The sequence below is a fragment of the Tigriopus californicus genome, chromosome 12 (genome assembly GCF_007210705.1).
Source record: "Tigriopus californicus strain San Diego chromosome 12, Tcal_SD_v2.1, whole genome shotgun sequence".
Taxonomy (NCBI): domain Eukaryota; kingdom Metazoa; phylum Arthropoda; class Copepoda; order Harpacticoida; family Harpacticidae; genus Tigriopus; species Tigriopus californicus.
This window is the reverse complement of record NC_081451.1, coordinates 878,251-891,962: the sequence shown is the minus strand read 5'-3', so window position 1 is coordinate 891,962 and position 13,712 is coordinate 878,251. Positions and strand designations below refer to the sequence as shown.

Sequence of the window (13,712 nt, the reverse complement as noted above, 5' to 3'; positions counted from 1 at the left end):
ACTACTGGTGCCTAATAACCGCGGGAGGTTGCATCTAGGGCTGCCAATTTACATTTTCAGTGGGCGATACCATCACAGGTGGAATGACGTAAACCCGTTAGTTAGCCTCAAAAAGTAAACCTGACTTTTCTTCCGTCAAACCAGGATCGTTTTGTGCTCAAACTTGACATTTTTACTTTACGATGGAATCGGCTGTTGCTTTCACTTTCCAGGTTTTCTGGCAACCTTGAATTCGAGATTTGATTTGGTCCCATCACTAATCGTAACGCAAAAAGCTAAGTTAGAGCAAAAAGCAACCCTGGTTTGACGGAAGAAAAATCAGGGTCACCTTTTGAGGCTAACTAACAGGTTTTGCACATTCCACTAGTAATGTCAAAGGCCATTGCAGGAGTAAATTGGTAGCCCGGGATTATTGATTTGGTCCTCATCAGTATTAGAAAAGAGGCTCTTGGGGTTTTCCAATGCAGCTGATTCGGTAACCATGAACTAGTGCTACTCCAGCTAATCGAAGTCGGCGCCTCTACAGTCCTATCAGCCGTTCAGGTGTCGCTCATTCGCTCTAATAACGGGGCTGTTGGGCTTTCTGGCAATGTACTCTTTAGGCCTTACTTCCTGTATGGTTTCCTGATTAGTGCCAAAACGCCTTTTTAAACGAGCAATAGTTTGAGAATGTAACCCTCCGCTCGGTAGATGACAAAAGCTTTAGAAACTTGCCGCCAACTTAAAAATCTGTTTTGCTACCCATTGCCCCACAGGTCGGTGAACCGAAATCTTATTTGCTTTTTAAGGTTTTGGATTTGGTGGGTTTAATGAAGCCACAAAACTTTTTAATGTACATTGAAGAGTAATTTCAATCCAAATAAGGTTCGTTTATTGAATAGAATTACAAATCACCAGAGAAGGTGGATCCGCTATTCAATCTTTCAAAGGAAAACTTTGATTGCTTTCGTTGAAATCTGAAAAGAGCTTCAAAATTGGAGATGCTTGAATTCAAAGCGGAGTCTTTTGTCCATACAAGTGTGTTGATTTGGGGATTTCCCGGAAACAACACTTGTATCCAAAAACCGAATCAAATCCGGTGGGACTCGAAGCATCAAAGAAGAGCGAGCAGAGAGAGAGGGAAAGATAGACTTGAACTTTAAAATTGAATCGAAATGATTCGGATCCAAGCGAAAAGTGGCCATTCGAATGAGTGACAATTCGATCCAATTTATGGCTCGATTCGCTCGCTTGATGTGCCCGTTAAAGGTGTAGCATGCACTCAAGTTCCGTGTGAACATTTGGGGCAGAAAATCAACGATCAACGATCAACTTTACACTACTTTGAACCTGCGCCAAAGCGTGCAAGGTGTTGAGATGTTTCTCACAGTTGGAATCGGGTCAATTCATTTCCCGACGGGTTCAAACTGCATCCTTGTACTTTTCATGGAACTTGAGATGGTGGTCTTCGAGAAAAAGCTAATTATGAGCCTTCTTTCAGATCCAATTAAGTAACTCATGTAGGATTACATTTGATGGGGAGGTCAAAACTAATCAACCAATAAAAATGAAGTCGGAGAGGCTCAAAAAACAAGACACGGTGCTTTATCCTAAATAGTTCTTATCTATTAAAAAGTATGTATTCATTTTATTGATAAAAGCCATACTTGCTCAATTCTGCTCATCGTGAAGTTCAGAGTAGAATGGCTGAATAATCGAAATCCAGTCTGACATCAAAATTACTGAGTCTTGGATCAGTTGGTTTTTAGCAGTACTTTTAAAAAGCGAGACCCAGTTGATTCCATTTTTCAAGAATAATAAACACCACCACCTGGAGTTGAGCAATGCAAGTAACGGGTACAAGTAACGGTAAGGGAACGGGTTTTAAGCCGTCCCGTTAATCTTACTTTTTTCCTTTCATAAACGAGGGAAAGAAATCTGCGTAAAGGTTTCCTACACGATTTTTTTTTTAAATTTCCGTCTCAAGTCCAATGACTTACTTGCTCCTGATGGGATCAAATAAATATCACTTGAGTCATTTGTTTCAAGTCATATTTGCTAACGTTAACAAATTGCATAAACGTGCTTTTTGCCGATTTCGACCATCTTTTTCTGAAAAAATAACGGGTAACGGTAACGCGTTATTTCTTCTTGAAAGTATCGGTAACGGTAACGAGTTACTTTTTTCGTTAAAGATTCAAGCCCTGACCACCAGTTTTACTTTCTTTGAATCTCCCTTAGTTGTCTGACCAAAAATTGCTTCAGTAAGGCCTCAGAGTAGAACACATCACAGCAACTTGCTTATCTTTTGCACCACTCCATCATCGTGTTAATGTTAAAACATGGAGTCAAAGAAGAAAAAACAATCAAAAAAGTTTTAAAACTACTCAGATTTAGATATATGTAGGTACGACATAAAAAAGGGGATGGAATGGCGCAATTGATTAACACGTCAAACCGAGGTTGCTAACGTCTGCTTCATGGGCTCGATCCCAGGTCTCGCCTAACCTCTTGTAGATGACAATGCGCCTTAAGTGGTAGCATCGAGCTCCAATCCAGAGATCACCAAAAGATACAATACCAGCAGTATAATCAGTACAATAATTATAATAACAATTGTGCCCTAATGACGTTCAATAATGTCGCAGTAATTAATTTCAAAACATAAAAAGATCACCAACATGTTGTTTAATTGTTGGAAAAAGAGCCCAGTTGTCATAAGCCCCATTTTTCAACAATATTCAATCATTGTGTAAATTTTGCCATCAATTCCTACTTTCAAGAAAAAAAAAGAGATGAGTTAGATTTTAAACATGATTTAAAACCAGCTCACCAAACAACCGTAGACCTATGAGAATGAGATGAATGATAAAGATGAAATTGATGAAAGAGGCAAATCGTCGAAAGACCCATTTTTCAACAATATTCCAGCACTGTGTTAGTTAGCTCTTTGCCATCACCTGCATTTGTTTATCGTAAACAAAACTATCTCAGACGAGGATTTTGCAAAGGGAGTGAAATATGGAGCGTACTTGGCCGTCATCGAAAGGGCGAGAAGGCATTATTTTGGCAAAGACGACTTCTCTGTCGCCGACCCCCCCAATTTGTGAGACTTCGTAATATGTACTTTCCATAATCTTTTCGAGCTCGGTGACAAACATCATGTTTATTTGTACTGACTCTCTCTACCTTGGGATTTGATGGAGGTTCAATGAGCTCGTTGCAAGCTTTCGTACAGAAAGAGTCTAAGGCATTTTTTCTGCACCTACTATTGGTCATACTAACTCATATTTTGCTCTCCATTTTCTCTCTCATATCAGGAGAGACGCGGCTTGTGCTTAAAACAAAGTGCACCACCTCGAGCCTAACTGATTTTTAATCGGTTTTAGGCTGTATGCTAGCAGGCCGTTTGATGATTAACAAAAGCAGTTTTTGAGCCGTGTATGCATTTCATTCACATCTTAGTTCTTTTTGCATTTTCATCTGAATGAAAGAGCCATCCGAGGAGTGCGGAGATCTATCAGCCCCTAGCCTTGGCCCTGGATTCAGTTATTGGCCATTACTGTGCCCAATATCATGTGCCAAAAAGACCACTCTTCACCCACCAATAGTGTCAGCTAAAGACGCCTCCATATCTGTTTTGGTTTTGGACATCATTATCATCGGTACCAAAACAGATACTATAGTGCAATGCGCGTCAACAAATATAAAAGGAGGACAATGACTTGGACCCACCCAGGGCTTTAAATTTCAAGTTCAAGCTTAGAACATTCACACTTATCATTTCATAGCCCACTCACTAGCACCTTTCTTGGGACTGCCAAGAGACTCAACCATTTGAAGTCCTTGGTAGAAACGTTGTGTTGGAATCGGTTGGTGCCTTTACTACTCGATGATTCTCTGGCTACAGACATTGCCTCTAAAACCTGCACACCCTCGACAAGCCCTGATATTCAGCTTCCGAATCAACCTATTAATCGCAAAATCGTGCATCATATGGGTACATGAGCATTGAAAAATTGAACGCTGGACAGTTTTCAAAAATTTTGGCCAAATTTTCGGATCTTGCTCGCGCAGAGATTAGCTCAAAAAGTTGTTCAAGATTCTTTCCCCGACTTGGGTCGTTGATGTATGGATCTTTCAATAGTTATAGCCAATTATGAGCAGAGTACAACTTTAAGAGATACCTCAACTATGTCAAGATTATGTGGGCTTTTTAAAGCCATCTGTTCTGATTTCAAGTTATTGCAAATACAGGGCTGCCACAAAGTACGCTAGCACTTAGAAATACAAATAGTTCTAAAACCATATGAGATACATTCATCAAACTGTTTTATGATGATGTTTTAACTGTCATCAACCTTTCTTATTAGGAAAGTTATACATTTGGCAACAAACAAGTAATAATAAAATGGAATTCGGGTTTGCATATTGTTCCGGTTAGCTGTTATTCTTACGCCCTACAGTCATCACTTGGCGCTGATTTGTCATTTAACTTGCTTTTTCACATTTATGGCATTTTCTTGCTTTTGAGCCCAACTGTTTGCTTCCGGGCATATCTTTTTGCATTACTCGACCACCTGCTATAAGTAATTTAGGTTTTGGCGCATATTTGTTTGTATATTTTGACTGGCTTTTTTTGCTTATTTCATGTCATGAAATGTATATTTTTCTGCATATTTTGATAATTTCTAGTGATGACGCCAATCCTTTTTTTTTGTTGCATGGCCGAGCATTAAGTATTAAGTATGTAGCAAGTATTGATTTCAAGTTAAATTATAACCTTTTTGCACACATGCTTCTAGATGTAGGTGTTGGGGCAAATTTGAATGAGAAAGAAACAAAAAAACATGCCCCTTGATAGTGTATAAGAATTTAATTTGCAAAATGGCCTATTGGGGAACTCCCCCTCTTCACTATCGTGCTTTTGTCATATCAAACTGTAACAATACCTGGTGGAGCCATTTGCTAGGAGTGACCCTAAATTTGAAAATGACAGAAATCCCACCATCGCTCTTTACTCCTTGGTGGCACTTTGTTCACCTTCCGGTTGTAAGCCTGCATGTTGGACGAATATTGAGCACTTTAGCACCTGAAGCAGGACTGGTAGTCATCGCTTGAGAAGTGGATGTACTGTGGGGTGGGTTGTATATAAAAAGTATAAAAACTGTAGAAACTGAAAAGGATTATAATGGAATCCATTTCTTAGAATCCACTGCAAATCTGCTATTACAGCCATAACCACTTTAGCTTGCAGTATTAGCATGCTATCTTTAATAGTGTATAGTATAACCAAGAGTACCTACCGCGTTTTGCGACGCCGTCATGTCTCTGCTCGACGTGATTTTTTTTAAAGAACCGGAAAGAGGGGAACATCATACATTGGTAAAAGCGGCAACCGAAAGAACGACTTGAAATGCTGCAGCATGTTTAATAGATTTCTCTGTATTTTGGGATCAAACAAATTTGCAAAATCAGGATCGCCAGAAAGCTAGGAAAGTCAAAGCACGGGCCTTTTCTAACGTATCGTAGAATATTAGGCTTGACCAAAAAGGTGACCCTGGTTTGATCGGAGAAACATCAGGGTTACTTTTTGTGATTAACTAACGGGTTTTCGATTTTCCGCAAGTAATGCAGTATGCCATTGAAAATGTAAATTGGTATCCCTACTTGCAACCTCCGGTGATTTTTTGTTTGATCCCCATCAGTAGTATTTTCCCCAACCACTCATGAATACAGTATGGCAATTAAGTATGGGACTCAAAAGTAAACCTAATTTTCTCTTAATTGGTTCAATTTCTTGCCCTCAAAATTTGCAAACGCCCTCTGTCAACAATGCTAAACAACTTTGCATAAACACTCCTAGTCGAAACTTCAGACATGAAGGCCGCTACGGAGCTTCGAAGGGCAATGGTTGAGCTTTACAAAGCAAACCATAGCAACAATGAAATCAGAAAGATCCTTGGGCCGGCCAGAGTGACCGCAAAGCTGGTCAGGAACACCGTCAATCGGTTCGTGGAGGCTGGCAACATCAATGACAAGCCCAGAAGTGGCCGACCTATGACAAAGCGTATTCCAGAGCTCATCAGAAAGGTCAATGTCAGGATCCTCAAGAAGAACAGCCAAAGTATGAGAAAGATTGCAAGGCAGGTTGGTGTCAGCCACACCATTGTTCAGCGGATCGTCAACCATGACCTAGGCCTCAAGGTGTACTGGAAGTCCAAGCTCAACCTCATCAGTGATGCTACAAGAATTAAGAGGCTGAAGAGGAGCCGAGTTTAGCTTCGTAACGTCAAGCTGGATGACCTTGGCCCAGTGTGCTGGACAGATGAAAAGATTTTCACAGTCCAGCCCATCCACAATTCCCAGACCAGCAGGGATATCAGCAAGAGCTTCCGCGATATCCCTTTGGCAGAGAGAGCCATTTTTCGCCGCCAGAAGCCCGCTTCTGTCATGGTGTGGGCCGCGGTAATGTCGGACGGGAAGAAGTTGCCTTTGGTGTTCATTCCTCTTGGTGTCAAGATCAACCAACACAAGTACCGTGACATGTTGGAGTCTGATGTGGTCCCCTGGCTCCAGAAGACCTATGGCGATGCCCCATTTGTCTTCCAACGACATGGAGCGCCTGCCCACACTGCCATAATGGTCCAAGAGTTTTGTACAGAAGTTTTCCCAACCTTCTGGGACAAAGCTATGTGGCCCCCCTCAAGCCCTGACCGCAACCCAATGGACTTGGTCATGTGATCTATCCTTGAGGACAGAGCTTGTTCCAAGACTCATAGAGGTGTCGGGGCTCTGAAACTTGCCCTTGAGCGCTCTTGGGCCTCCATCCCCGAGGACATGGTGATCCGAAGCTGACCCAAGTCAAAACTCGACTTCGCCGCGTAATCGCCAACAAAGGTGGTCACATTGAAAATGTATAAACAAAATTTGTAGGCCTTGGTCTTGTCTATTTCTGGAATAGAAATCAGCCCGATATCTCTGATCATTTATTTTTTATAGCCAAAAAACAGAGTCCCATACTTAATTGCCATACTGTATGTAGCCAAAACAAGACAAAACAAGCATCATGACTCACTGGTTTAAGTGATTGTCAAATAGTTCTTTCAATAATAAGTCTTTCGAGAGATGTTTGCTTTTTTATGCCGTAAGAAATACTGGCTTTGAGGGTCTTTCCCATCAGAAAGTGCTATTGAGATGTGAAAGTTTCAAAATTTAAGAGCTTTTTTTTGTTCTGCTTGGTTCGAAGGCATCCGGTTGATTTTGGCAGTCCCAACTGAGGAGGATATTACCGCTTCTACGTCAGAGCCAATATTATTTATTAGTTATCACCTCACCCTCGGGAATGACATCGGGTTCGCCCATTCAAGATGTTAAGGCACCAACTTATACTGTAATCTGAATACTGAAAAAATGCTTGGACTCGGCAAGAGAGAAGAGAGCGGACGTTCCATCAGTACGGTACCGCAACTACCTTCAAAGTTGAGAGCATTGTTCAAAAATATGTAGAAAAACGTTTCAAAACTTAAATATCCATTCGAAAAAGAACTATTTTTTATCCAACGGCTATGTGTACAAGTTCTCATATTGGCGAAAAAGATTTGACCGAAAAGAGTGCGGAACGGGTTATGCGAAAGTCTATGAACCTCGCTACAGTGCTCAATGTTGGGTCTGGTTCGGTCTCGTGATCGATGGGCAGATGTGGAGAACAGTCCATGGCACATCCACGCCCATCCACGCCCTGTCTTTGCCGATCATTTGACATGTGTTGACCTGATATTTTTCATTCAGGTCTTCGATAAATGTCACCATTCTCTTCTGATTCTGCCTTAGCTCCGCTAGTTTCTTGGGCTTATGTCCCTTGGTGTCCTGGAGGCCTTTCCGACCGAGATGGACGAAGAACAAGGACGTGAACACGTCAAAGCGAAACTTGGCCGCGTACAACTCTAGCATCTGAAAGGACAAAATGCTAAAATATAGCAAAAAAAATACTCACATGACATTTAGAACAAAATAGATTAATATTAGATATGAATAAAAAATAACGCAAGTCAAAAGTTGACGGCTGCTTAGGCTGCCCTCGAAACGTGGTATCTGGGGTACCTCAAGGAACTATTCTGGGTCCGATCTTGTTCGTTTTATTCATTGCACCACTACACGGATTGCCCCTCCAGTCTTCAATATCTTCTTATGCTGACGATACTAAGCTAGTCTGCGGAAGAAATTCACAAAACCAGACAGACCTGCAAACTGACTTGGACATTGTATACAAATGGGTCCACTCTCAAAACATGGAATTAAACGGGGATAAGTTTCGAATCATGACGTACAACCAAAATGAAGTAGACAAGCCAATTTACACCGACAATCGCCTGAAGCCCATTTTATCAGTAAGCTCCGTTAAAGACCTTGGAATAATAGTTGAAAATAACGGTAAATTTGAAGAACACATCCAATCGAAAGTGACCAAAGCATACCAAACTTGTGGCTGGATATACCGAACTTTCAAATCCAGAGACGCTTATACTATGAAAACTCTATACAAATCTATTGTTCAACCGCATTTAGAATATGCTTCCCCAATCTGGGCGCCAATGAATGTAGGGGGGCTGAATAAGATTGAAAAAGTACAAAGAAGTTTTACAAAATATATTGCAGGCATGTCCCACTTAAGCTATTGGGAAAGACTTCAATCCCTTGAATTATATAGTATTCAGCGTAGGTACGAACGCTACCTAATCCTTTATGTTTTTAAATGTCTCCATGCACTTTGTCCTAACCCGGGAATGAAGTATAACGTAAGTGACAGACGAGGCATCACGTGTGAAATCAAATTTAATTTCAACCCATCAGATAAAAAGTTGGTGAAGACCTTAAAATCCTGTTTTGTACTAAACCGAGCACCCACCCTTTATAATCTGCTACCATGCTCACTTCGACGATTCTATTTACTAGATGATCCATTGTTAAGTTTTAAGCGACATTTAGATCGTTTTTTATCAACCATCCCAGACCAGCCTTTCGTTCAAGGGTGCCCTAGAGCGGCAAACTCGAACGCATTATGTGACCAAATCTTTTATCAATTGTGACTTACGGGGAACTCATTCTCCTGTATCGGTATATCAAACCCGAAAGAATTTAATAAAAAAGAAAAAAAAAGATCAAGGCAGTACAAGGACTCGCCAATGCTCAGTTATTGGATGCAGAGTTCGGCAAAACTCAGAAGAATAGTTGATTCTTAAATCTGTTTTAGATCGGTATGTTCCATCTTCAAAAGAATCCCACCTTAGACAACCCATGGTTTATGATTATCACAAAAACCCGTATAAAGAACGAATGACCTTACTTGTGAAAATCGGTCACAGCCATAACCCCGGAATCGTTCGTCAAAGTAGGGATCTGTGGCCTTGTGCACTAAGGTCATTTCACAAGAGAACGAGAAATTGACTTGCATGGCCAAACCCGGTTCGGCCGATTCATTGGTCCCATTGATGGTCTCCCACAATTTCGTCTTGATGCAGTGCTGAAACTGTGGAAAGAACTCTTCATACATGGTCCCAGACAGGTTCCTTCTCTTCAACTCCAGAAGCTCGGATTTGTCCCTGGGAATCGTGGCCCCCTTGGTACGGTTCAGCTCGTACTGTGGGATCACATAGGCGCGTTTTTTACCATACAGAATCCTTTCTTGTCGGATGAAGTCTTCCAAAGTGTCAAAAATATTCTCATTGGGCACGTGATCTACATCCGACATAAGAATAAAGCTTGTGAGCACGCCATCTCGGGCGACATTTCGCATGATGTTGTAAGGGTAGGAATCGTTGGCAATGAACTCCTCGTGCTTTGCTGTTCTGTGTGAAAGAATTTCCTTGAGAACTTGTTTTGAGGATCGACAGTCTGGTTTGGGGCTAAATGGTGCGGAGTTGGGAAAGGGCAACAATTGGTAATTCTTATTTGCCCAAGAGACCTACTAGAGCTTATAAGTTTCCAAGACTTTGCTCGCAAGTTCTAGCAATAAGCAATTCCAGGGTATCTTCTAGGAAATCATGATTAAATTATGAATTGCTGTAATATACTATTTAGCCATCCGAGTGTGTCGATATGCACTTTCTAGATATTCATGTGCATTTCAACAACTACGTTTCTTAATGGAGTTAATGTTCAATTTCTTTTCACTTTCTTAAAAATCGAGAAGCTACAGTGTGAGGTGATAAACGAAAGTAAAAGCTAATATATGATAGAAAGTGAACAAGTACACCAAAAGCTAAGTTGCGAACAAATTATGAACATTCCAAAATTATGTTGTCCAGTTTTTTGAAATTTAATCTAATGCTCAATCCTGACTGTCACGTGATTCTCTTGCCTTTGCCATGAACCACTGGAATATGGACGGGGATGGTAAGGTTGAAAATTAGCAACTCCAATGAGTCAATGAATTAAATTCTTCTTCAAGTAAGGCTGGCCCCAGATCCCTGCGATTGCGTATTTCAAATGTCAGCTCAATCAAACGACTGGGTCAAAAGTTATGCCCTCTCAAAGTGCAGTACATAACAGAGCACAGAATGAATGACTTAGCCCTCATCTGGTAATCAATTACCACAAGAGGGCTAGTTCGTTCATTCATTGAAGAGCTTTGTAGTGCCTTTTGAGACGGCATAACTTTTGATCCAGTCGCTCGATCAAGCAGAAAATTGAAATGAATAATTGTTGTAGTTGGGATCATTCTCATTTGAAGAAGAACATAATGCGTTAACTTAATCGCGAAAAGCTAATTCCCAAACCAAGCGTCCCCGTCCATATTCCAGTTGTTCATGCCTTTGCAAATCACATCGTAACAAAATTAACCACAGAAGTTAGTCTTGATTTTCCTTGAAACATATTGCCTGTGAAGATACCAAAAGAGTTTGACTAAATTGGGAAAATCATTTTGCATGGAAAAAAACGATCTGGGAAGGTTTAGAAGCGTAGGGCTAGAAATCCTTTTAAATTTTTTTCTGGGCTTGTCTTTTCACGGGGAATGTAATCCCCAGTACTATTAACATGAAAGGTTATGATTCGTCTTTTTAATACCTTTCAAGCTTAATGTAATATTTGGTCTACCCACGAGTTCGGGTTGCCAGACCGACATAGTCCTTGAATGAAGGGTTGATCTGGAATGCTATTTAAAATTTTGTCCAAGTCTAACTTGAAAGGTGCAACCTGATCAACAGGCCCTTAATTAGGATAACAAGCTTGTCCACTTTCAACACCGCACCGTCTAGTGGTGCTGTAAAGACGGAATGCATGTCCCATGGGAAGCACAAAATGAAATACAGTCCTGGACACCATTTCAGGATAACAATGGTTCAGGTGTTCCACAAACATTCTGGTGAGGTCCCAGTCGATGCCTGGCACATAGATGGCTATACTCATAGGCCCTTTCCATCGGCTCCCTAAGTAAGGCAGATTCCCCATGTAATCCAGATTCCCTTGGGTGCAGAGAGTTACCACTGATTGGTGGGACAGGGATTGCCAGGCTGATCCCACTATGGCGAACATCCGAATCCCCAAATTATCATCATGGAGGACGAACTCACCGCCGTCATTGACGTCATGGATGTAGAAGGATCTGAAATATAGTGGTCAACTTCTGCATTAGAACTACTTTGATTGAAACTAAAATGATTAGCGGGTCAGGTTTTTGGAACAATGTCCAAAGAATATTTTGCCTTGATCTTGAAAATGCATTCTCATTTGAGAAAAATTCCTTTAATTTTGCAAAGTAAGGCAGGGGGTTCAAAGAGGAAGGAACGGAAAAGAAAATGCAGGGCGCCTGCTCTTTTTTTTCTTCTCCAGGCTAGCCTTCCCCTGAGGACCCTCTCATGTCTGAATCAGTACATAAATCCAAGAGAAATAATCGATCAATTTGTCAAATACATCAATGAACAATAAAAATAATGTTTAAGCAAGGGAAAGCATATGTTAACTTGATCATTCCTTGATCACATTGGATGAAATTGAATGACAAATTCGTTAGACGTGATGCCAAATTGGTAATTCTAAACTAGCCACTTTTCAAGAAACTGGCCCTTCGTACGGTAGATGGCGATAGCTTCGAAACTTGATGACGCCAGCCTGAAAGCATCTAATAGGGTGAAACTTTTGACCCTTGCCGTTCATTACTGAACTTATTGATCAGACTTTGTCGGGGAACTATCTAATTTGACCGAAGGCTATTGCTAGTGGTGGTGTTCGATCCGGAAAATCAGCTATTTAGCTGGAAGAACCACTGGTAGGGCTCCCATTCCAACGCAAAATGGTAGAGAAATGAAGATCCAAGATCAGGAACGAGTTTTAAAGCAGCCCTGGTTCCGAGACTTAGAACAGCAGGGTCGCGTTTTGCCACTCATTTCAGGAGTTTTTATTTTAGTATTGTGCTCTCTTTAGCTTGTGATGGGAGCCCTAATCAAGGTCCTTTAAGCTAAAAAGCTGACCTTCCGGATCGAAACCCATCACTAGCTATTACACAATTAGTTTTTATTCGCTCAAGTTGAAACATATTTACCGTTTTGGAGGTTTATAGCCCTCGGGCTGAAGCCGGATCAATGCATAGAAAGTGACACCCAAAGCCAAGAAGAAGAAGAGCGAACGCGTTTTTCGAGTCACATTGAACATGGCTGAATTCACTCGTTCAGAATTGTTGAAGCACCTTAATTGAGTTGATATGGTTGAAATTTTACACGAGCATTCTTTTAGAGATTGAGAGAGAGAAGCTTCCAAACAGCTTTAATTCTGTGTCTTTAAAGCGAATGCTTGATTCGTTGCTTTTAATTTGATAATTACGCTGGATCTCAATCCTAAAAACTCTCCACTTGTTCAGTTTAAAATCACATGTTTTCGAGAGATGACAATAAAAGGTCATTATTCTACTCTTATGCATCCAAAAATCAAACAATTAAAAATACAAATTGCCACTAGTTCATTGGTTCTTTGGTTGGTTTGACCCACCGCTGAGGACAGAGAATTAAAAACATTGATAGTATAGAGACGCTGAAGGCCGATATGCGAGACATCATCCTTGATGAGAAATCGTTGCTCAAAGCCCAAAATTTGTTGCCTTTTTGCAACACTTTTGGAGCGAATCAATGTTACATTTTTCAATCAGTCTTAAGGATACGCTAGTGCAGGAGCAAATATTTTAGAATTGCTAAATTTTAAAGCACCCGAACATCGATTCATACCTCAAATGATCCAGGTATGTAGCAAACAGAGTTTGCGGCCTTTGGAATAAATTCTTGATTGATTAGAATAATTCCTGTCGCGAAAAAGAGTAATCAACCAAAGGAGATGGTTGTAGCGCATTTGACTAATGCGTGACCGAGTTGACCTCGGGTTCAAGGGTTCGATCCCAGGTCTCCCCACCAACCCAAACCCTGCTTCTACAGTGGATATTTGCCTCGAATGGCAACCCTTGATCCCATAATGGGCTCCAAATCGCCATGAGCGAACACAATTGAATTGAAATTCATGTACCACTTATATACATATATCCAATGAGACATGCTTCTCGCAATAAATACATTTTAAAAAAATCACACTGATATTGACAATGAATACGCTTTTTGGAAAAATGATTTCGAAGCCGAATTGCTTCTAAAAATTGAACTAAAATAAAAATTTAGATTTATCCCGATACTAACATGTCCTCAGTGCGGGTCAAAAATATGTCCTTCAGTATGACTTTTAATAGTCATCAC

At 40.7% G+C, this 13,712-nt stretch overlaps 2 protein-coding genes across 2 annotated transcripts in view; one reads left to right on the top strand and one right to left on the bottom strand.

Moving 5' to 3' along the window:
• Window positions 1-13,712, top strand: part of LOC131891387 (uncharacterized) — a 42,373-nt gene that overhangs the window by 19,298 nt on the left and 9,363 nt on the right. The gene's annotated exons all lie outside the window — the stretch shown is intronic.
• On the bottom strand, window positions 7,529-12,630 carry LOC131892163 (beta-1,4-glucuronyltransferase 1-like). Its single transcript, XM_059241938.1, has 4 exons — window positions 12,521-12,630; window positions 11,290-11,584; window positions 9,326-9,925; window positions 7,529-7,932 (listed from the first exon to the last, which is right to left on the bottom strand). The coding sequence occupies exons 1-4, from the start codon at window positions 12,628-12,630 to the stop codon at window positions 7,639-7,641; spliced, it is 1,299 nt and encodes a 432-aa protein (XP_059097921.1). The 3' UTR covers window positions 7,529-7,638.

Excerpts from the sequence above, each read along its gene's own strand:
- LOC131892163 (XM_059241938.1), bottom strand. The coding sequence starts at position 12,630 with ATGTTCAATGTGACTCGAAAAACGCGTTCGCTCTTCTTCTTCTTGGCT. Across the intron at positions 11,585-12,520 it reads GGCTATAAACCTCCAAAACG|ATCCTTCTACATCCATGACG; the intron begins GTAAATATGTTT and ends ACTATATTTCAG. Across the intron at positions 9,926-11,289 it reads CTGAAATGGTGTCCAGGACT|AATTACCAATTGTTGCCCTT; the intron begins GTATTTCATTTT and ends TGGGCAAATAAG.